This window comes from Macrobrachium rosenbergii, chromosome 13, assembly GCF_040412425.1.
Source record: "Macrobrachium rosenbergii isolate ZJJX-2024 chromosome 13, ASM4041242v1, whole genome shotgun sequence".
NCBI classification, from domain to species: Eukaryota; Metazoa; Arthropoda; class Malacostraca; order Decapoda; family Palaemonidae; genus Macrobrachium; species Macrobrachium rosenbergii.
The window spans coordinates 17,789,475-17,813,680 of NC_089753.1; the positions used below are offsets into that span (position 1 = coordinate 17,789,475).

The following is a 24,206-nucleotide window of genomic DNA, read 5'->3' on the forward strand; positions in this document are numbered from 1 at the left end:
AAGATTATTTACAAGACAAGATCAACAGAAAGAGTGTAAGATATCATCATAACTTGTAACAAAACATTTTCATAATACCATTTGTAATCATTGAGTAAGATAGAAAGAAAAGCAGTATGATATACGACTGCGATGCAAACGAATGTTTTTTTTTTTTTTTTTTTTCCCCGTTCCTTATGTCGCGTCGTCCAGATCTTGATTGTTTCTGAGGTTACTTAAATCTTCCTTTTGATCTTTCATGTTGCCGCCACTCCTTCTGAATTGACCTTGAAACCATTTCCATTTTCTCTCACTCTCTCTGTTCCCCATGGAAATGAATAATCACACACAAAAATGAAAGTATTCACAGCTTATTCTCCAAATACTTTTGTAGTTTAGATTACTCTACACAATCCTGTAAATTTTTTTTATATTTGTTTAGAGATTTTTCAGTTCTCATGCTGTTCATTTCCTTATATATGAATACAACCTCTACACGCCAAAAGGGCAGCTTAGCTCAGACAAGAGTCCTTCAAGAGAACTGGCAATGTAGCTCAAACTCTGTGCCACGTTTACAAAAAAAGCAATGCTTAAATCGTTGCCTAGTGTAAAATATTACGAAGGGTCTTCTTAATATGATATAAAGAAAATCTAGCACATATTTTAGTGTGTTTTAGGTCTGTAGTGTATTCAGACACTAGCCAAATTCATTAGCAACATTTGATATGGCAGCGCTACTCCCCACCCTTGCCCTGCCCAAAACAATAAGGTTTGGAAATACTAAAGAAAACCTATACTGTAGCTTAAAAGAACATAAGCATTTAAATTTTAAAGGAGAAAAATCAGCAAATTTGCATGTAAATCTGTATTAAAATTTTAATGAGAAAATTAATTAGCAAATTTTGCAGGATCAGATTGCAACAGACAATACTGTATAGATAATCTCAAAAGTTCCACTGACGCACACACCTTGGATCAGGAACTAAAGATTAAAAATAGCACAGTACAGTTCCTATGACACAGGGCAGTTAACAATTAAATAAATGAAGGTTTGGTACCAGTTATTAATTACAGAGATTCCATCAGTAAAATATGGTCTGTAAATTTCTTGCAAATTTCCTGGCTTCTTTTGAGACTTCCTAAACTCTTGATCTGCTGCTTTGCAAAAATATGAGTACTGAGTAAAGTTATTTATTTTTGCAGCCTCATTCTTCATGTAATAAACGTGATATGCTTTGGTATGTAGTTATACAGTATTGGTGTTTTTAATGAATAAGTATTAATTGTTTTAATTAATATTTACTTTTTTAATTATTTACAATTTCTGTAAAGTGGTACATTTCTATTTACACTGCAATATTAGAAATATAAATGAGATATGAACAACACATAATTAACAATTGAAAATGTTTCCTTCTGATGAAATATGTTCTGGCAATTTTTCTTCTCCATCGCATCATCCTGCTTGAGTTTTGACAACACCACCAATAATAATAATAATAATATAAAATTCTTTTAAAGTTTATTGTTATAGTGTGTTGTGTTTTGTAGAATGTGCTTAGGTTCGTAGTATTATTTTAATGCCAGTTTGCAGATAGCTTGTAAAATTCTGTAGATAGTTTACTCTATTCTCTATATACTGTATGGCAATTACTTTACGGAATCAATGAGTAAGAAGAACATCCTCTACAGGTAATGGGAGACAGTGGAGATCTGGCGACTGACAGGGGGAAAGCTTCAGAGAGAGTACCGAGCAGCACTTCGGGCAGTAGTACGTTTCGATGTCCAGAATGCCCCTTCACCACATCTCAGTATAGTCTTTTGGAACGTCATCTTTGGACTCACAGTGGAGGAAAAGAATACACATGTCCATATTGTTCATATCATTGTAGCAAAAAAGAAAATCTTAAGTTACATATGAGAATTCACACTGGTGAGAAACGTTTTTCTTGCCCACACTGCCCTCACCAAGCGTCAACAAACAGCGATTTAAAAAAGCATATACGGACTCATACGGGAGAGAAGCCATATTCTTGTCCTGTCTGCCCTCACCAGGCAGCCACTAGCAGTGATCTAAAGAAGCATATTCGCATTCACACAGGGGAGAAACCTTATGCTTGTCCACACTGTTTCTTCCGTTGCAACCAGAACAGTAATCTCAAGATTCACCTTCGAACCCACGATGTCGTATATAAATGCCCACACTGTGCTTACAGCACAAATAATAAGACAGAACTACAGAGACATGTTCAAATTCATTTTGGAGAGTAAAATTTTACTTTGAGGTACAGAATTTTTTTTACCTCTTGAAACTATATAAATACATTGTACATTATATGTAAGTCTTACTTTCAAATAAAAAATTTTTGGAAATGATATTTAAAAGTAATTGTATATTTGTCAGAGCTGGGTCACTCGTACATTGTATAGGAAACAAAGTTAACTCCAAGCTATTTTTTCTTTTCAGTTAGATATTATGAACACTCATTTTATCCATGTAGCATCCAATCTCCATGAAAATGAACTGATGTTGGAACCCAGGTTTTTGTAGTCAAAGGTGGAAAAGTGCATTATACTTATTATTTTTATCACAGTCCAAATGCACAGTAGTGATTGCAGGTTTTGTGTAAAGAACTTGGGCTGATTGCTGATGTGGTCTTCTTAAAATATAAAAAAATTAAATTATGTATGTCATTCCATTTTGTATTTTTTCCTTATTTTAGATATTTTAAAAGAAGAAAATATATTGAAAGATAAATAATTGTGCTCATCTTTGAAATGCCTTGTTGAAAAGTATGTTGTGGCAAAAAGTCTGGAAGTAGTAATCAGTGCAAATTTTAGTAATGGGAACAGACTCCAAGAAACTGAGTTTTTGTCTTTACTGTATTTTGTATGTTTATGTAATAAGGTATGCTGAAAACAGAGAGAGAGAGAGAGAGAGAGAGAGAGAGAGAGAGAGAGAGAGAGAGTAAAAAAACTGCGCCAAGAAATGCAGTATACCAGTAAGTAGTAAATAAACTAAAACACTTACAAAGACTGGAGTGCAAAATTGTAATTTGTAATACTGTAAATGAAAAATGACAAGGAATACGTATTAATGTTAAAGGACAATGAAAGAAGGGAAGAATAGCAATAAGCATGCATCTAGACTTAGGCAGGGGTCAGCACTGTGAGCAGTCAAGTACTATTTGGTAAAAATACTGATCCTGTAACCACAAGTTAAACTTAAGGAAAGGTACAAGCAGTAGTGTTGAACAATCAAGTGAATGGAGGGGGGGAACATCATCATTTTCAGGCAACAAAGAGAATAAAAAGAAAGAAATGAGAGAAAAATATTATTATTGCAACTACAAAGATTGTGACACCATATACACTCAGTCCTTTTTTGAGGGGGAGTAAGTGTGAAGGGAATTTTGCATTTCTTCGTAACTTTTGTTAAGTTATCTGTAGGCATAAACTTTGTCATTCAAATGGATACACTCAAAAACATTTCTTACTGGATTGAAAGCTATTTGATAAAAAAAAAAACAACCATCTACAGTACTGTACTTGGATTGGTTTTGTACAGTGTTAGCAATTTAACTGATCTCATAAACAAGCTATTTTAAATCCAAAGAATTCTGTTATTTGGAGAAAGGTTGAGACATTGCAGACAGTATACATGTACTGTACTGTATTCTGTCCAGTCATGACAGCAGAAAGTTCTCTTCGTAATAAATTACTGAATCTTACAAAATGCTTTATTTAGTTTGTGAAAACCTTAGAAATAATTTCTGCCATATAGTAAAATGGCATCATGTCTCTGACATTATATAATGATTGCAAACTGAATATTTACTTTAAAGGACAGTACAGTAATTTCTTCAAGTTCTATATATAACTGAATTATACACACTGTATAATCAGATAATCTTTAAAGTTGCAGTACAGGCAGTCCCCAGTTATCGGGCGATCTGGTTTTAAAACGCTTGTCTAGCGACAACGATAACTGGATTTCTGATATCGATTCCCGGTTATCGGCGCTGATAACCAAGGAGCAGCGCTATTATCGCTGATTTTCAGTTGTCGGCGATTTTCGGTTATCGTCACCCTGCCAATAACCGGGGACTGCCTGTATGGGGTATATATACAAAGGATGAAAAGTAAAATTTGTCATATTTTCTTATTTACATTCTGTATTTCATTGCAATCATATCCTAGATTGTGACATGAAAATGTTTCATCTTTTCTAGTTTTCAAAATATACTTTTTTGTAACTGACTTAATTTTTGTGTATACTGTATGCACTAATACGTATTTTTATTTATAGTAGAACTATGATTTATTAAATTTAATGTTACATGGCTAGTACAGTACTAAATTATTGTGGATTGCATATGATATACTTTTCAATTTCAAATAAGATGGGCATTTTCTACAGGTTGACCTTGGCAACAACTCGGAGATGATGATCTCACAGGACGGAGCTGTAAGATCCAACTTGATTCACCAAGAAGACCCCTTCAGGATCAGTAGATGTCACCTGTGCTCTTATACCACAAATCATCATTCCTATTTGGTTAGCCATTTAAGAACTCACACTGATGAGAAAACTTTCCCATGTGCCTACTGCCCGTACCGTACACCCAGAAAAGGCAACCTTAAAATGCATACACGCATTCATACGGGAGAAAAACCTTATGTTTGCCCACATTGTCCTTATCAAACAGCTATTAGTAACCACCTTAAAAGACATCTTCAAAGACATACAAAGGAAAAGCCATTTTTGTGCCCCCATTGCCCAAGTGAAATGTCCAATAATGAGGAACTGAGGGAACATATAAGTCAAGTACATTCTACTGACTTCCAACAATATTTACAATGAAAACATTGAAATGAACATGATATTCAGAAGGGATTTTAGATCTTAACATGAAATGAAATAAAAAGTACTGACCTGTTTGTGCCTTTTATTGTAGCAGCCAAAGACAAAGTACATTTATTATCATTATTGCAATCATCTTTAGCCTTCCTCACATTGTGACCTTGTCTTACAATTTGGATATTTTTTGTTGTCAGATTGCATCTGTAGTAATATTGTCAATGTTTTCTGCTGTATTTCAAATTAAGGAAATTCCATGATTCAAACAACTGTATCATCATTCAGAGTATATAGGAAAATGTTCTATTTTAACTGTATTTTTGTTTTGTTTCGCAACTTTTCAGGATGCAGATGGTATCTTACTTTTGTTTGTTCATTCTTAGAAGTACAGACTCATTTTGCGTAAATAAAATTTTACCATCTTGGATAGGAGTTAAAAATATCAAAGTATGTTTATGTAATAAATACTGCACTTCTGAGGTAATTACAGTTCATTTGCTGAGAAGGGAGATGAAAGTAATTATTTAGGAAAGGGTTGCCTTTCATTAATCCATCATTCTAGGGATCTTACGATTGCAAATCAATGGTGATTTATGATCCTATGTGTCTTTTGACATCTCATAGTGGATCATGAGAACATGAATTTACTTTTAGATAAACTGAAGCTGTTTTGTTTGTTATTGGATGTGCACTGGGTTTTTCTGTGATCTGTAGATACTATTTAGTAAAAATCAACCAAGACTGTCTTGCATCACTTTAACTATTATTACACGTACCGTAATTGCTAGACTGAAAGAAGTTTAGTGAAATTGTTATAAGTTGTCATATCTGTTTTTATAAAATAAGAGAATACTTTCACGTAGTTACATGGACTCAGCAGTAATCCGTGTTTCTTTGACATTCCTTCTCATTTGAGTTCGTTACCATTTAAAAGTGACAATTATTTTGTAGTAAACTGTAGTTATGGACGTTTATTTAATATTGTATGCCACAGACCTTATGAACATCAATCATACAAATAACAGACCTCACTGTTGTGGTGATTGTTTAAATCTTCTTAATGATGTGAATACTGTGACTTGGTAAGTGTAAACCACCTTCTTGAAAAATTCTCAGAGCTGCCAATATAACTGTATGTGAAGCATTTTAAGTCCTTTAAGCATTGTAATAACATATGATTTTGTGATTTTTGTCATCATGATAAATAAATTATATTCGAATGTGTCAGGTTGAACTATTTTAATTCCATTATCATCAGCATCATTCACTGAGCATAGCTGTGTGTGAAACTTTTGGTAAAAAATTGAGTACTTTCTTATAAGTCTTTAAGTTTTTATTATGAGTACATGTACAGTATTTAAGATGTCTAATGAAAACAATTTTCTGTCTTAAATACATAGTATTTATCTGAAGTACAAATTAATCAAATTAATTGCATATTGCCAGAGGCACAAAGGTTTGTTTCAGAAAGACTGGTTCCGACAATGGAAGAAGAGTTGCAAGGATGACAGTGACTTGTGCTTTTACTTCCATATTATTAGTAACTTTAAAATCACTAAGTTGGTTGGTTAAACTACCTTGATGAAAACAAGTAAGTATCATTTAGAGCTTTCTCATGTAATGTTTTTTGTAATATTTAGTATTACTAAATATAACTTGAGTAACAAAGACATCTTCTGCAGGTGGAACGAGACAATGATGCTCTGTTCTCCTTGGCTGAAGGAACATCAGGACTTGACAAGACTGAGTTGCCACCTATCAAGCTGCATCGGTGTCGACACTGTGATTACACCACAAACCAACATAGTCTCTTGGAAAAACACTTAAGACTGCATACAGGAGAAAAGCCATTTGCTTGCACTTATTGTTCCTTCCGATGCTCCCACAAATGTAACTTGACAATGCATTTACGGACTCACACAGGAGAAAAACCCTTCCAGTGCTCTTACTGTCCTTACAGAACAGCATCTAGCAGTTACCTAAAGAGGCACATTAGAATTCATACAGGAGAAAAGCCATACTCTTGTCCGCACTGCCCTTATCAGACTGCTGACAGTAGCAATTTAAGAAAACACATGTACATGCATGCCACTTAAATGCTAAAGGTAAAATGTCATTATTTATTGTAGGTAAAATTTTTACTGGCAGGAGCCATTTCATGGATTATTTTTTTTCTAATTCATGAAATCAGAATGTTTAAAAATATAAGCAAGTACCTTACCTCGGAATTGTCTGTTATACTAGAAAGTTAGGATAGATAACCTGAAAACCTTGTCAATTCCAGAAGATTAGGCTGTTTACCCCCTTGAAGAGCATTCTTCACAACATGATCTACATTTAACATTGCAGCAGAGTTCATAGTACAGTATTCTGTTTGACAAAATGCCATGTATGGTTTTTATATTGTAAAGATGTTTTGCAAAAGCATTTTAGACATCTATGTTGTGAACTTCTGAACCGTGTAATTTTAAATTTGATTTTATTTTCTTTTATTTATATACTGTTCATAGAAAATATCATAGATAATCATACACTTTGAAGTGAAATTGTAAATAACCATACACTTTGGATTCAGGTGTGAACTCTTGGGGTCACATGCTAACTTGAAATTTATGACTTTCCAAGGCAATTGTTTGCTAGATAGAAACACACAACAATATTAAGTTTTCTCCAACTGTAAGTTAATGTAAAAATTGCAAGTTGGTAATTGCTGGTTACAACCTGTGAGGTTCAAGGGATTAAAGGAGTGATTAAGTTTTTTTTACCATAATTAACTAAGAGTAATGTTTAATTCTGTTTAGTTAAAATGTGAGTTAAGAATTAGATGAATTTGAAGCCTAGGATTTTTTAATACAGTTAGCGTATGTCATACTTATTCTTCCACAAAATGAAGGGAGCCAAGTTGATTCATTGCATGCTTATTTTGGTTGTTGATACCGAAAAATGTACTTTGCAGTTTTAAATTTTATTTGTGGCATATGTACTACTGCCCCACCCAATAATGACAATTGTTCCCACATTAAAAAGGTATGGTATTGTACTATGCTATCTTGTATATTGAAATATTTTAGCCTTACATATTAGAAATGTAGGCCAGGATTTATTTTTGCTGGTTATGTGAAACACCTGAATTTCTCCACTTGTTCCAGATTGAAATTACTACTGTTGTGTGTTTCCCTCATTACAAAAAGAATTGTGTGTGATAGATACATTACAATACTGTACTCTTGCTATTTAAAAGACATAGCATTTATTGTTTGCTGCATGATTTTTTGGCCATTGAAAAAAATTGGTAGCACAGTGCAAAACAATTTCTTAAAAAGTCAGGCTAGACTGCTATAACATACCCCACCCCAATCCACTCTCTCTCTCTCTCGCTCTCTCATGACAGCAGTTCCTTGTGAAATACCGTTGACTTATGTACTTACTCATATTAAAAACTTCTATAATTGATCAATTACTGTACAGTATATTACAGTCATTCAGATCAGAAGGTATGGGATAACTAGCACAAGAAAAATAGCCGACTCAGCCAAAATATGTAAGAGTCTAGTGGCTTCTACCCCTCTCAAACTATAAAATTTGTGTTCCCAAAGCTCCTGAAATTCCTCAGCCTATAGTCTCAGGTGATGACATACACATAGAGAAATATCGAATAAAAGGATGTTTTGGCATTTTTTCAAGATTTCTAGAAGACATACTGTACAGTATGACTTTTTGTGTCCTTTGGTATATTATTCCTCAGGACATATGGTTGCATCACAAAGATATTTAGTTTGTCATTCGTTGCATCTCAAGGATATTTAGTTTGTCATTCACACTTGATATGGAAAGAAGTAACTGGATATGTTTTGGTGTTGAGGGCATAATTTCAAGGAAGTTGATTATAAGCTTGTGATTTGCAAGCAACTGGAACATTGTTTCTTTAATTCAAGATTGTTGTCTTCAGAACTGAATATTGTCTTTTATTCTTTCTTGGTTGTAAACAACTGTACTGTAGTCATAAAAGCAAATTTTTTCCTTCATTTTTTATAACAAAAAGCACTTTTGGCTGTTTTATCTCTATTTTAGATTAAGTTATAAGTCTAAAAGCATCCTATTATCTTTGTACGAAATGAAGTGCCATCTCTTGGAATCTTGTGGGGAGATTTTATGTAAACAAAATTTCCATATGTGATTTGGTTTTCCACCACTCATACATACCATTATAAGATTCTGCAGGGGAATGGGCAAAAATCATCTGATGTTACTTTAATAGATATTATCAACAGAAAAAAAGGAATACCAAAAATTTACCATGCTAACTTCCATATACAGGCAGTCCCCGGTTATCAGTTGGGGTTTTGTTCCGACGGTATGACAATAAGCAAAAATCGCTGATAACCGAAAATCGGCTATTTTCGGTGCTTATTGGCGCTGATAACCAGAGATTGGCACCTCTGTTAGGTATGTATCAGCACCAATAAGTGGCACCGAAAATTGCCGATTTTCGTCGCTAGGCAAGCCCCCTAAACCGGATTCCTGATAACAGAGCCTGCCAATAACTGGGGATTGCCTGTACTGTACAGTATTAGAGTTTGTTACTGTTTTAAATGACTGTACTGTACTCTACATGAAAAATTATGTAGGCAATATTGTACAGTGCAGTAATGTAGTGAAAACTCCCCTTCCAACAAAATAAAAAACACCATTACGTGTTTTGTAAAAGTTTTCATATTCTAATGATCTTTTCAGTGAAACTGATCTGAACAAATCTATAAAATATGCAATGTACATATGAAATATGACTAAACATGAGGGGATAGGTCTCAAGAGGAAAGTGGCTAGTGGCATGACCTGCAGAAAAAAGGTTTACCCCAAAGCTACTCACACTCTTGGCAGTTCTTTTAAATTTTTATCCCTATTGTAAGTCACAGTCCTTGTGTGACAGGCAAATCATGTAGAAATCAGTATTAAAATTTAACAGTGTCTAGAATTACCTAGGTGAATGCACAAGTTTTACTCTGGGTAAATGTTTGTAATTTTGTCTTCAACTTCTTGTTAAGTTAAGCAACTCATCATTTTCGATGCTTATCATACTGGAACTGAATGTCTTAAGGTCATCAAGATATTTTGCTGTTTGTGGTACATTGTAGAAACATGAAAATACACATTGCAAGTGAAACTGACAAAATTTTATATTTTGATTCTTGTAAATTTTGCATGGCCCATAAAGCTCTTTAAATGACAAAGTTCTTTAGTCCAATGATCAGAGTTCAAGACTCACAAAAGAAAAGTAAATACAAAAAATAAAATGTTGTCATTTAATTGAAATCATGAATGGGCCTTCACTCTGGGTCCCAAATATTTCATTATGCCAGAGTATGCAACTGAACAAAATATTAAGGGTGGGGTGAGAAATGAATTAAATTATGCCTTTTTAATGACTGCACAAAACTAGATTCATTATTAATGGTTTATATTATTTATTGTTTCAGGTTTCACCTTTGTTGCTTATAGTTGATTCCAAGTGGTGTGGGTTGTATATATTTTTTGGGGGGGACATGAATATAAAAAAAACTTGTGAGCTTAGTTTATTATACAGAAGCGCAGTAAAGATTTTGCTTTATTCCCAATGAACTGAGATAACAAAAGCTAATGAAATGAAAATAATTACATTACATTAAAAATCTTTGAAATTTTTCCAAATTTATCTGAACCAGGAAGTTGTGTACCCAAGTAAATGTACAGTCCCATAGTAACTAATCGAGTGCTTGTTTTGTTTATTCCTTGTTGAAAAGAGTAGCAATTCAAGTGATTGTTTTTAATCCTGGTTTCAAAAGATTCAAAGGAGTCAAGTCTTGTACAGAGTTACAAAATACAGTCTTGTTATCAACATGGAAGTTTGAATTCTGCTTCTTTAATCCTACATTGATTGTATACACAGTATATCAGTTATATTAAGATTCTGACAAACTGTGTTAATCTTAATGTGACAGGACTAGTGACTTGTTATCAAGACTGTCATTAAACAAGCTACAGTGACACATCTTGGATGTTACTTAGATAACATATTAGAAATAAAATTCAAAAAAGATATATTAGAAATAAAATTCAAAAACACACCCTAAAAGAAAACATGGGCAAACATATGAATTCTGACTGAACTCAACTGTGGCCAACAGAAAGTACAATATTATCAATATTTAATTTATAATCTTTACAAATTAATTAGAGATGATTGCAACTTGAGTAACAATACAATCTTCTAACTTCTGCAGGTGAGTCGAGACACTGACACCCAGTCTTCAGGCAAAGGGACATCAGGACTCAACGAGATCCAAGTGGGTCTTATCAAGTTGCATCAGTGCCAGCATTGCAACTACATCACAAACCAATACAATCTCTATGTAGAGCACTTGCAATCACACAAAGAAGCAAAGCCATTTGCCTGTCCATATTGCCCATATCGATGTTCCTATAAATGTAATCTGACAACTCACTTACTGACTCACACTGGCCAAAAACCCTTTCAGTGCTCTTATTGTCCATATAAGACAGTTTCCGGCAGTAACTTGACAAAGCACATCAGAACTCATACTGGAGAAAAACCCTATCAATGCCCACATTGCCCTTATCAGAGTGCTGATGGAAGCAACTTAATGAAACACATTAACATGCATACCAGTACCAATAATTGATAATGTAATGTGTCCCTGTTATGATAGGTGCACTTTTGGAATCACTCACTAGAAAAATAATATATATATATATATATATATATATATATATATATATATATATATATATATATATATATATATATATATATATAATGTGTGTATATATATATATATATATATATATATATATATATATATAATGTGTGTATATATATATATATATATATATATATATATATATATATATATATATATATATATATATATATATATATATATATATATATATATATATAATGTGTATATGTATATATATATATATAATGTGTGTGTATATATATATATATATATATATATATATATATATATATATATATATATATATATATATAATGTGTGTGTATATATATATATATATATATATATATATATATATATATAAATATATATATATATATTATTATATATAAAATATATATATATATATATTATATATATATATATATATATATATATATATATTATAATATATATACATATATATATATATATATATAATATATATATATTATTATATATGTATGTATGTTATTGTTAAGTAATATATATACAGTACACCTGAATATTGCAGTGACACATTTTAATCTATGATAGATTGTATAAATATTTTTCCGGCAGCTGAGTGTATTAGTGATATGTGTAGTTGCACTGGGCAGTTTTTGGTAATACTGTACTGTACTGGGATTCATGCTTCTACTTATATAACTACAGATTCTAATTTTGTTCGGGACAATGCATCCTTTTGATTTGATAGCAGTTCTTGTTTTAGTGAAAATTCTTGTACTGCACCTTTGGTACAGTATATATATATTTTTTTTGTGCAGAAATGCACATATGAATACACTGTACTGTATACTAATCTGATCCAAATCCTTTAGGCCAGGCTTCTGATTTTTTATGCTGTGCCCAAGAGATCAAGTTGAATGATTTTACTATGATGGTCACATATATCTAACGACGGCCAAGGTACTTGTAATCTGAAGTTGAATTTAGAAATGGTTAATTAAACAGCTGTTTAAAAATTAAGTATGTTGTTTCCTTACTGCCTAACTCTCTCAGTTTTCAGTATGTTTCTAATTACTGTATCCAAAACATAGTAAGGTTAAAGTATTTTATAACAATTTTAATTCAGTTGAAGCCACACATCACCTTTGATGAGTAAAGTAAAACACAACGTAGCTCCTGTCCTACCAGTGCAAGTTATTATATTGTACATCTTTCCAGAGGGGTCAGTAATATTTAGAATCACTGTATATTTCCGCACATAAGACAACCTTAGGCTAGCCTTGGCCTCAGTGTGATAACCACCGGCAAACATGAAAAGATTCACATTATGAAATAAACTGATAATAAAGGTAATAAAACCATTTTTACCTGGTACTGTATATTATTGGTATACTGTATCTTCATAATAAAATAGCCTATTCGAGGAATATTTCCATATCAATGAAATCAACTTTTATCTGTGCAAGCCCAGCTGAGATAATGTAAACATAGAGTTATGGTTGTGCTCACAGCAACCTTTATCTTTCAGTAATCTTTCAGAAATCTTAATGGTAGTGTAACTACGGTAGTAACAACATATATATAGGATAACATAATACATATTCATTTTTACATTAATACACCAGGATGTTTAACTGTGGTGTTGAAGTGTTGAGCACAATTCAGTCATACAAATGATAATTATCCTACATTATCATATTGTTGTTAGGGGTTGTTTGTGATTGGCAGTGAAACGTAAACAAAACAATGGTTTCCCTTTTAAGCGAAGCGTGTAGGAAAAACTTGATATAGGCCTACTGTAGAATCAGCTTTGTTATTTTGTTTATTTTTAATTTCTAAGGATACAGTAAGTAAAAGAGGTTTGTAAAAACATCATCTTTACATATGGTAACCAATAGAGTAAACCCCCTGTATTCACGTTCTCAGGATTCGTGGACTTACCTAAAGTATTCGTGGATTTCTCTGTGGAATGTATCTACCCATTATTCACGGAAAATTCGCCCATTCGCAGTATTTTTCACTGAGAAATATTCACTAATTACAGTACTGTATTTTCATATAATTTTCATGACTAAATGCATTTTGTGATAAAACTATTAAAATACAGTACTCAGGTATAAGCATTTTTAGAGGGTTTTTCTTGTGTTTAAACTATCAAAATAGGCAGTTCTAAGTGTTTTTAGAGGGTTTTAAGTATTCGCAGATTTTAGCTATTTGTTGGGGTGCAGTACGCATCCCTTGCAAATACAGGGTTTTATTGTATTTCATAAGATAATTGTTGTTGCAAAAAATAGCCTAATTGTCTTATACTACAGATAATGAGATAAATTTATGAAAATTTGCTATCATTTTTTTACCTTTTCTTATCTAACAGTCCTCTCATACACTGAAATTTACGCTTTGTTATAGTTATTGTATACTTATCTTTATCAAACATATCCATAGCATATCCATCCTGAATTAAACAGATACATGTACTGTACTGGCAGTGGACCAATTTTCATTCAAAGTCAAATGACTACAGAGGCTTACCGTACATTTTAGTAAAAAGAATACTGTAATTTGTCTACTCCTTTAAGGTTTGTGGGGTTATTAGAAATCAAATGCAAGATATAATGTTGGGCAATACTATCAGTGCTCTATACATCTAACATAGGGCTAATCACATTCAGGACACAAGATTTTACGAGAACAGCATTTGTATGCTGTAAACAATAGTTTAAAAAAGTTTTGGGCAGTTCAGAAATTTTTAAAAACTTACACGTAATAAAACTTTAATTAGTGTTTAAATAATTTATATAAAACACACTGTAGAAAAATGCTATTAAACATACCATTTACAACTATTGTACTTTACATAAATATTCAATACAAAACATGTTACAAACGAGTGCAATAAATATTTGCAATATTGTCTATCCATGAGAGTAAGGGTTACTTTTACAAGCCAAATTGGTGAAAGACCTTTTTTTTCATTCCACAATTATATGGTGTCATACCCTATAGGCTCCCAGGGAAGCACATTAAGGTTATTTATGAGATTTCACTGAATCTAGTTCTTGGTAAGATATGCATCTTCCATGACTGACACATATATATTAAATTTCTCATATATAATAAGAATATCAAATTTTAAGGGACAAGATTATTGCTCAAGAACAGTTAGAAGTATTAACATTATGAGGGTGATGATTATGGATACATGAGTCCAGAAGCAATGCTAAATATTTATGGATTTTTAAAGCTAAGGTAGTATATTACTGTATATGCATCAGTAAGATTTATGGTGTAGGTATGTATTTTCACACAGCAGATGTACAAGAATGACTTTGTGATAAATACATTGATATTTTCTACAGGTGATGCAGCAAGGCAACAACGAAGTAGCACAACCTAGTGAAGGAGGCACACCTTATGGCCGAAGTCCTGCTGCCAAGAAGGATCTTTACATGTGCCCACACTGTTCTTTTACAACCAGACAGGAACTATCTTTGATAGAACATTCATTCACTCATACATGGGATAATATGTATCTTTGTCTCTACTGCTCTTACAGCACACACGACAGTAGCACTTTGAAAAGGCATGTGCGAACTCATACAGGGGAAAAACCATTTAAATGCCCTTACTGTTCTTATAATTCAGGAGATGGGAGTAATTTAAGGCGCCACATTCGAGTTCATACAGGCGAGAAGCCGTATGCATGTCCGTATTGTCCTTATCAGACGGCTATGAAAGGAAACTTGAATCGGCACGTTCGATCTCATGTTGGGAAAGATTCTTTACCGCCGAGCTAATTTCTGTGTTAAGTATTGTAAGTATATCTAAGTCTTTTATAAATAATGTAAATGCAGTACTGTATGTACTCTGTGTATTAGATGGCAATTTGTTGCAAATGGTAATGTGACAGTAATAAATAACTGTTGTTGAACCCTGCGTTTTACTGCCATGTTTTTTGTATCTTTTTTCTGAACAAGAAAAATTTCTTTTGCAAAACTAACAAACTGTAATTTATGTCTAGATGTTCATGTTCTGCAGAAGATTTTGTTCCCTTAAAGAAAAAACGAATCCAGAGTAAAAAAAAATCACTTACAGACTGCATGTCTATGAATAGAAGCATTACTGTATACTGTACCACATAAAGATTTTCTCAGACCTACAACACCTATTTTAGGAAGTGCATTAAATGATCATACTTTATGGACTTGAGAGTTGCAAGAAGACACCATCCTGGGGAAAAGACTGTTAACAGATACACTGGACTCTATTTTTATATGGTGTCTGTTTTCATGCAATAAGGTAACTTTTGTCACTATGTTTGCTTTAACATTGACCTTGATTTTTATATAAAATGTTCCTGCTCAGTAACAGTAACAGGAAGATTTATACTTCATACATTAATGAAATACGATAGATTCCGGCTACAAAGAAGTTCAACTCCTACATCTTCAGGATAGTAAGCTCTCAAAGATTCCATGCAGGAAGTAGGAAGCAATACTGTACACTGAAGAGGAATGTACAGTATTGTGTATTAATTAGTCTCTAAAACATCATTTACTAATACTCTAACTACTGAATCTTTTAAGTTATGAATTACTTGGTAGAAAGTTCTGCTTTTTCCTCTTAAAGTGCTTGTAATACATACCTGTAAACTAAAGATGGTGATTTTTAATTGAGAAGAAAAAATGTAATAATGTATTTACTTTTGCTGGGAATCATGGAACAATAGGTTGGAATGTAGAGCCTTCATAGCTAATTGGTTTAGGTATAAAATAATCATATATGTCACTTGCAGATGCAGTGCTACCAGGAGACCTATCCAACAAGTGGTAAAACGGGACTCGAGAGTATTGCACAACTGGACCTTGGCTCAAACAAGAAGCTCCATCAGTGCCCACTATGTCCATACAGCACAGTTAAGCGCTCTAACTTGATTGTACACCATCGCACTCACACAGGAGAAAAGCCGTATGCATGTAATTTTTGTCCTTATGTTAGTGTATCAAATAGTGATCTCATTAAACATGTAAGAACTCACACTGGTGAGAAGCCATACGCTTGCCCAAAGTGCCCCTTTCAAACAGCCCTCAGTGGTAATCTTAAAAAGCATATCGCAAATCTTCACAATGAAAATTTGGTTCCACAAATGAGTAACTGGTAGCTATGAAAATCCTATGTAAAAGCAGATTCAGTGTACAGTACTTTATTATCATGTACACAATTAATGGTGTAAAAATGTTAAAAGGCAAAACTTGTGTTGACTTTATGACTGGCCATAAATTTTGAATTTTGTTCATTGAAATGGTACACCTTTAAAGGAGTTTGCTGTGATTGACATAAGTATGTACAAACAATTACAGCCTACAATACAGGATGGCATTTGCAGATTCATACTTTTATCTTGCAATAATTTGCATCATTGTACAGAATGGAGGCCTTAGGTGGTAATCTAAATTAGCTGGGAAGAAAGTGTACTTATGTGAAAGTAAATGCTAGTGAGGGCCAGTTGACAGAATTGGGTGGTACTGTATTGGTAATATATACTGAATTTTTATGACTGTTACTGCTAAGCTTCTCTTTTCAACTTCATAAAACCCTGTGTACAATTTTCCATCCTTGAAGAGTAGATGTCAGTTTCTGAGGACTTAAAAGGCCTGTTCTCTTTCTCCTCTTGTTTGTGGCCATCAAATATGTGTGAAATGAGAACATAATATTGTCTATTTTATTGACATATAAATAAAAATTTTAAAATTTGGTTGGAATGGAGAGGCAATATTTCATTACCCTACAGTTCCAGTAAAAGCGTATCTATTGCATTTCAATTTTGGAAGGCATTACTTTAGACCACTTGAATTTTATAGTAACTAATTTTTAAAAGTATATAATCTTTACAGTTTACAAGAAGAGAATGAAAAAAATTCTGAGAATACTTCAAACCACCTAAAGGCAAGTTCCAAAATAACTTACTATGCAGTACATGATTAATACTTAATTGCTGTTAGTGATAAAACTGTAATAAAAGCGGTTGTTTCCAGAGTTTTATTGTCCCTTTATATAATCATCATTAAATCATTTGGCAAACACAAAGGCAAAAATGTACCCATTGTGTCTTGAGCATAAAACCACTAAATTTCTCATTAAGCAAAGCTTCTATAAAATGGAATCTTTATGTACTTGATTTTTAAAAATGTTTAAAAATGAGTATTTAAAATTGTTTTTATATAAGTAAATTTTTTAAATAATTGGACTTTTCAATGGAATTATATGATTCACATTTTGATACTGAATGTAAAGTGTTCATAATGAATGCATTGGAGGCTGTCTGTACTAAAAAAGAGTAGGTCTTGTGTATGCTTCTTACAGGCAGACCCTGTTTTAGTGGGAGTTCCGTTCCCGGTGGCGCACCATAACCCAAAAAACGCTGTAAACCAGATCATAACAATAATGGAAATAAATGGCGTTTACGGCTGTAAGCACCATAAAGCTGGGTTATGGCGCCATCAAACCACTTACAGCACCGTAAAATCAGGTTAATGACGCTGTGAGCAAAGCTCCATAAAGTTGGAATGCCATAAACTGAGAGCTCCGTAAACCAGAGACTGCCTGTATAGCAATAGGTTTCTCGTGTCTGATTGTTCTGAATTTAAGAGAGATAATTATTAAATATTAAAAAATGTCTTTCATCATATTCTTGAGGGAATTAGAATGACCCAGTAGGACAAATGACATAACCTATGTGGTATTCAAGCTTTAATATTTGGGCGAGATAATTATGTAACAATTGTCTTTAATCTTTCGGTTTCATTGTTTTAGTGCAATTTCTTCTTTATGCCTCCCAGTTTCAACATTATTGTGAGTTTTGATATAAAGGTTCTTATTCAATAAAGGTGAAGCACTTAATGCCATTCTGCACTTAAAATACTAAAAAGAGGGAGCTAGAATGGTTGGACAGGCAGATACTGTACAGAGATTCAGAAAATAAAACAAGATGTCCTAGATCTAAAGGTGGAACTGGGAGAGAACCCCAAAGTGCACTAAAAATTAACAATTAGAGGTGCTGGACAGCAAGATTGAAGAAAGGGAGGATGATTGAAGCTAAAGACAAAACACTAAAAAGCAGATGCAGCTAGGGGCTGAAGGGACATTGCAAATACCCTTAGTAATGTTGACAGTACACCACATGAGGTGCACTGATGGCATTACCCCCTTCTGGGGAACTAAAAGAATAACGTTTAGTGATTGCGAAATGTAAAACTTTTGGAGGTCAATGTAGACAGTTCTGTTGATTTCATGGTGTTATGGAAATCACGACTACTATACACAGTATGTAAATGTTGGGTTTTCTTCAATAAACTGCATGTTAATGGATTTCCTACATTATTGTTTTAAATTTATAAACCCAATTTAAATATAAGAATTCCATTCTTTAAGTCAAGTTCAGATTTGATAAGAACTATATTAAGATATGTTGGAAAATATTGGAATGTCAGAGTACTGTGCACATTATGTAAGTGACTATGTACATGAAACCTATATGCAATACAATATAGTATAGTACATGTACAAAACTCTTTATAATACATATGTACTCTGGAAAAGTAAAAGGGTCTTGCAGACTCTTCATCTGTTACTACAAAAAGTACTTAATACGTAAAAGTGTAATTCATATTTAATGGAAAATTGTAAGTTTACTATACAAATTGCATGCAGTAATGATACCATTAAGTTAAAGTATACAAGATTAAAGATTAATGACTGCACTGTACATGTATAACATTTGCGCTCTCTCCCTCTCTCTCCTTTAAACCATTTATTCATACTTGGGATGGTAAGTAAATGGAATCAGAAGTCTAGTGTATTACGGACCATACTGAATGTGGGCAAGTCAGGTATAGGGCATCGTCAGAGATGTCAACCAAAGCATAGTGGGCAAGGGCATCAGCAGCAGTGTTTATATCATCTTTGGACTTGGTCTGGTACCCAGGATCACCATCATCATCCTACCTCTCATAACAGCTGTCTCTGACCTTCATGAAGCTTTAGAAGTTCTTTACCTAAAGCAGTGGAAATTTCACTATAATTTCCTTTCTATTGTTCAGTCTCTTCCAAACCCCTTCAAAGGTAAGATCAGCGAGAACCCAATTGTGGATTGCTGAATTGACGGTAGTAGTTGCTAAGATTCTTCTGTGCCTTCATTGAGTATCCAAATCAGGCAGTGCCTCCTGTTTGTCCTTATACACATGCCATGATCACTTCATCCGGGAACATCTGTTGTTAATGCTTCTTTGCTGTCACAAAAATGTCTTGGTTCACTTTGTTGATGCTGTACAAATGTAATGTTGAAAGCAGGAGAGACTTTACTCACTCTTGAGAGATATCAAACTCCTCCACTTGATGACACAGTATTGTAGATAATTTCCTTGCAAAAATGGCTGTAAAATAACAGCAATAGTTATGAGTCGAGCTTGTAAAGAACAGAACCTGGTCACCTACAAAATCCAAGGAATTTGCTTAACACATAGTCTACACATGTTGTTTACAAAGTTTTCAACCTAGTAACTTCTACTCTTCGGCCAAGATATTTTCAGGCACCAAGCAATATACAACCCTACTTCATAAGGGCTGTAGATTTGAAAAGCAAGAAGAAAATTCTTCTGTGATACCTTCTTCTGAAGAGTCCAAAGCCTTGCCATGAACCTTGCTGTTGGTAAGACCACACCAAAGTTTGAACCGTTACAGGTGACCTTAAGAAGCTCTAGAATTAGCAATGCCTTGGAGATGTGCAGATATCCTCACTTTGGTTCCATCAGTCAACACACTCACAAAAGTTATTGATGTCATCACACCAGGGTTGCCCCATCCAACTCTTAAATGTTAAGGCTGAAACATAACCTTGCATGCCATCCTATAAATGCCAATGAGAAATCATTTGAACATCACAAGTTCAAACCAGGTGCAAAAGCTTTTTCATTGAGTAGGCACACAATGAATCTCATTTCATAATTTTATTGTCTTTTATTTTTCTCTTGTATAATGCATTCTTTACTTTTACATAGCTTATTCCCTTTTGAGCTCTTTTCTCAGTTGAAACCCTCAGGATTGTAACTGGAAAAAAAGCAAATTAGTTAATCTTACCATCCTAAGGGCCAAATGACTGGAGATAATGTTCACACATCATTCCAGTAAATCAAAATTTCCATGCCATTGCTTCAGCACCTTAACTTCAGAACCACAGTACCTGTGCACTTTAAATTAACTAAGGAGATTTGCCAAAAACCAGGTTGAAGGTTTATAAGAAATTATTTTAGGAACAAAGCTATTGTGACCTTTGTTAGCTATTGAGGTTTTATACCATGTACTGTATTTAACACATTAAGTACAGTACAGTATATAAATTTTTTGTGTACTTCATTATTTTTAGTAAATACTGTACAGAATTTCTTGTTAAAACAATTTGAAAATGGCTACTGCTTTTTTGTATGCATGGTAAGGGGTAAACAATTTTTTTTACTCAGTCTGAAAGATTGTAAGATTATAAAATTTGTAAATAATTGTATGTTTTTGTACTAAAGAAATATGAATGCATGTGTTGCTTACAGGTGCTGTTCAACAGAGAGACGTATACGAATGGAGTTGAGAGCCGTACACAACAGCATCCTGATACAAGCAAGAAGATCCATCAGTGTCCACTATGTCCATACAGCACAGTTAAGCGTTACAACTTGATTGTACATTATCGGACTCACACGGGAGAAAAGCCGTACGCATGTACTTATTGTACTTTTGTCTCCGTATCAAAAAGTGATCTTGTTAAACATATTAGAACACACACTGGCGAGAAGCCATTTGCTTGTCCAAAATGCCCCTTTCAAACAGCAAGAAATTCTACCCTTAAATATCATTTGGCAAGTATTCATCATGTGTAAGCATGTCAAATGAATGCAAGATAGTGGCCTCAGATTTTTAAGAATGAACATTGCTGACTAGTGTCTGTCCATACTGCTGATATACTCTATCTGTGATGGTGTTTTGTAACTTAAATATATTGTACATTGAATACTGTAACTTTATATCACCAGTGCAGAAACAGTACCAGTTGGAATTCATTCAGTTCATCACATATACTGTAATGGTAGAAATTTAAATGAATACAGCATTAGCAACAAGATTTATATTACAGTAATGCAACTGTAGTGCTTCGGAAAAAGTTTTTTTTTTTTTACTGCATATACTTCATGACCCATGCAACATACAAATACCTAAGGGAAATAAAATGAGTCTTATCTGCATATTAAACATACTTATAGATCAGTAAAAGGAAAGTAAAAGGGGATGAAAAATTACAAAGAAGAGGTATAGTACAGTATATAGAGAAGACTTTTATAGGCTTGAAGAAAGTGGGAGTTGAATACATTTCTGGAGAACACATATGATGGATTTTGGGAAGTGATGCAGAAGAACAGGGAAGTTTGGTTTTGTACATCTGGTATAGGGTGCCCCCATTAAATGCAATAGCTCATGTTCCTCATTTCTGCTGTACATTATTTCTTATACTACTCCAGAAATGTAATTGTTCCTGGATCCCATTCTGTATCTCTCAGATATGACTAGTGGTATGGGAGGCATCCTGGCCAAGAGATTGCATAGACAATATAATACCTATCCCTTACTGCCAACAAAATCTGTACTGAAGTGACCACTTAGGGAACCTTATTTTAATGGAGTACAGTATTTGCTATTCATAGCTTGTATAAAAGTCTTTACTGCTCTATCAGTAGCAAGGATTCATAATGTAAGGAATGACATGGAATTGCATTACCAATTAACTTGAATTAAAAGCATACTTGTGTAGTACATCATTGCACTTTGTATCTGAGTAAACTATGTTTTTGAAACCTTGAACTCTTGTTACTACACAGGAACGATATGGTATGATAAAATAACAGTGCCATCTCTCTCTGAGAAATGAAGTAGAGCTTGATTATATTGGTAATGTTAGTAATTATTTATACCAAATATTAAAAGTTTAATGCTGTACAGTTGACCCACAGTATTTGCAGGGATGCATCCCACAACCCACCACCTACATATAGCTAAATTCCGTGAATACTTGACACCCCTCTAAAAATTCTTACACTTGAGTATTTTAACAGTTGTATCACAAAAAATGCATTTACAGTAATTAGTGAATATTTCTCTATGTAAAATACCATGAATAGGTGAATTTTCTGCGAATAATGTATATACACTACAGTATATGTTTCACAGAAAAATCCACAAATAGGTGAAGCCATGACTCCGGAACCGCAAATAGGCAAAACTAATACATTGATAGTACATTATAGTGAAAAATATTGAGTAGTACAGACTGCCCAGCATTTATGACCTTACTCAGCTCAATCCATATACTGTACAGTAAACCCCCTGTATTCGCAGTCTCACGACTCACGGACTCACCTATTTGAGGATTTCTCTATGGAACATATATACACATTATTCACAGAAAATTCACTCATTCGTGATATTTTTCACTGAGAAATACTCACTAATTACAGCAAACGCCCCGTATTCGTGGGGGATGCGTACCGCACGCCCCCCTGCTGATAGCTAAAATCCGTGAATACTTAGAACCCCTATAAAAACACCTAGAACTGCCTATTTTGATAGTTTAAACACCACAAAGCAAACTAAAAGTGCTTATACCGAGTATTTTAATAGGTTTGTCACAAAAAGTGCATTTAATCATGAAAATGATATGAAAATACAGTAATTAGTGAATATTTCTTAGTGAAAAATACCGCGAATGGGTGAATTTTCTGAAAATAATGGGTAGATACGTTCCACAGAGAAATCCGTGAATGCATGAGTCCACGAATAGTGAGATAGCGAATACGGGGGGTTTACTATACACTACTGTATTTTCGTATAATTTTCATGACTAAATGCACTTTTTGTGATAAAACTATTAAAATAGTCAGGTATAGCATTTTTAGTTTTTTTTTTTTGTGTTTGAACTATCAAAATAGGCAGTTCTAAGTGTTTTTAGATGGGTTTTAAGTATGCGCGGATTTTAGCTATTTGCGGGGGGGCCATGGTACGTATCCCCCGTGAATACATGTGGTTTACTGTATTCCCACATTCAAAGTTCTTTAATGTCCTCTGAGGGACCAAAGGATGTAGGAGTCATCTGTGGTAGAAGAACCCAGTACTCTTAATTGTATTGTATCTATTCTTTCCATCTCATTAGAGAGAAAGATGTGTGCACTGAATCAGCTTCATATACAAAGGATGACTCCTCTTCATCAAGATCTACACCTTCTCCCTCTGGTAATGCATATGCTCTTGAGAGAGCTGAGAGACCACCTACTAATACTAAACAGACAATAACTCCAACACCTACAGTAACGTTAAAGGAAGCCCCAAAGTTAGTGTTAAGGGACTGTAATTTAAAGGGTTCCAGGACCTTACAAACTTCTCATCCATTGTCCAATGGAACTGGCAAGGGCTTCGAGGAACTGAAGATGATGAGCCATAAAATTTTGTCAGTCTTTACTGAATTGCTTGTTTTTAATTTTTGTCATAAGGCAATACTTTTAACAAACCCATAACTTACTGTTATTTCATTGTAACAAAATTTT

General features: G+C 33.5%; 1 protein-coding gene across 10 annotated transcripts in view; it reads left to right on the top strand.

Moving 5' to 3' along the window:
* The window catches only part of LOC136844932 (zinc finger and BTB domain-containing protein 24-like), a 202,656-nt gene that overhangs the window by 164,799 nt on the left and 13,651 nt on the right, over positions 1 to 24,206 (top strand). The window contains exon 6 of one of the 10 annotated variants that reach the window (XM_067114292.1): positions 1,672 to 2,676. The exons of 5 other annotated variants lie outside the window; for them this stretch is intronic. In XM_067114292.1, the coding sequence (XP_066970393.1) occupies positions 1,672 to 2,250 (579 nt within the window). In that variant the 3' untranslated portion in view covers positions 2,251 to 2,676. Of the gene's footprint in view, positions 1 to 1,671; positions 2,677 to 4,399; positions 6,068 to 11,100; positions 11,568 to 14,927; positions 15,500 to 16,363; positions 17,335 to 24,206 lie in introns of those variants that run through there. 4 more of the 10 variants (XM_067114294.1, XM_067114295.1, XM_067114296.1 and 1 more) reach the window with 4 other exon arrangements.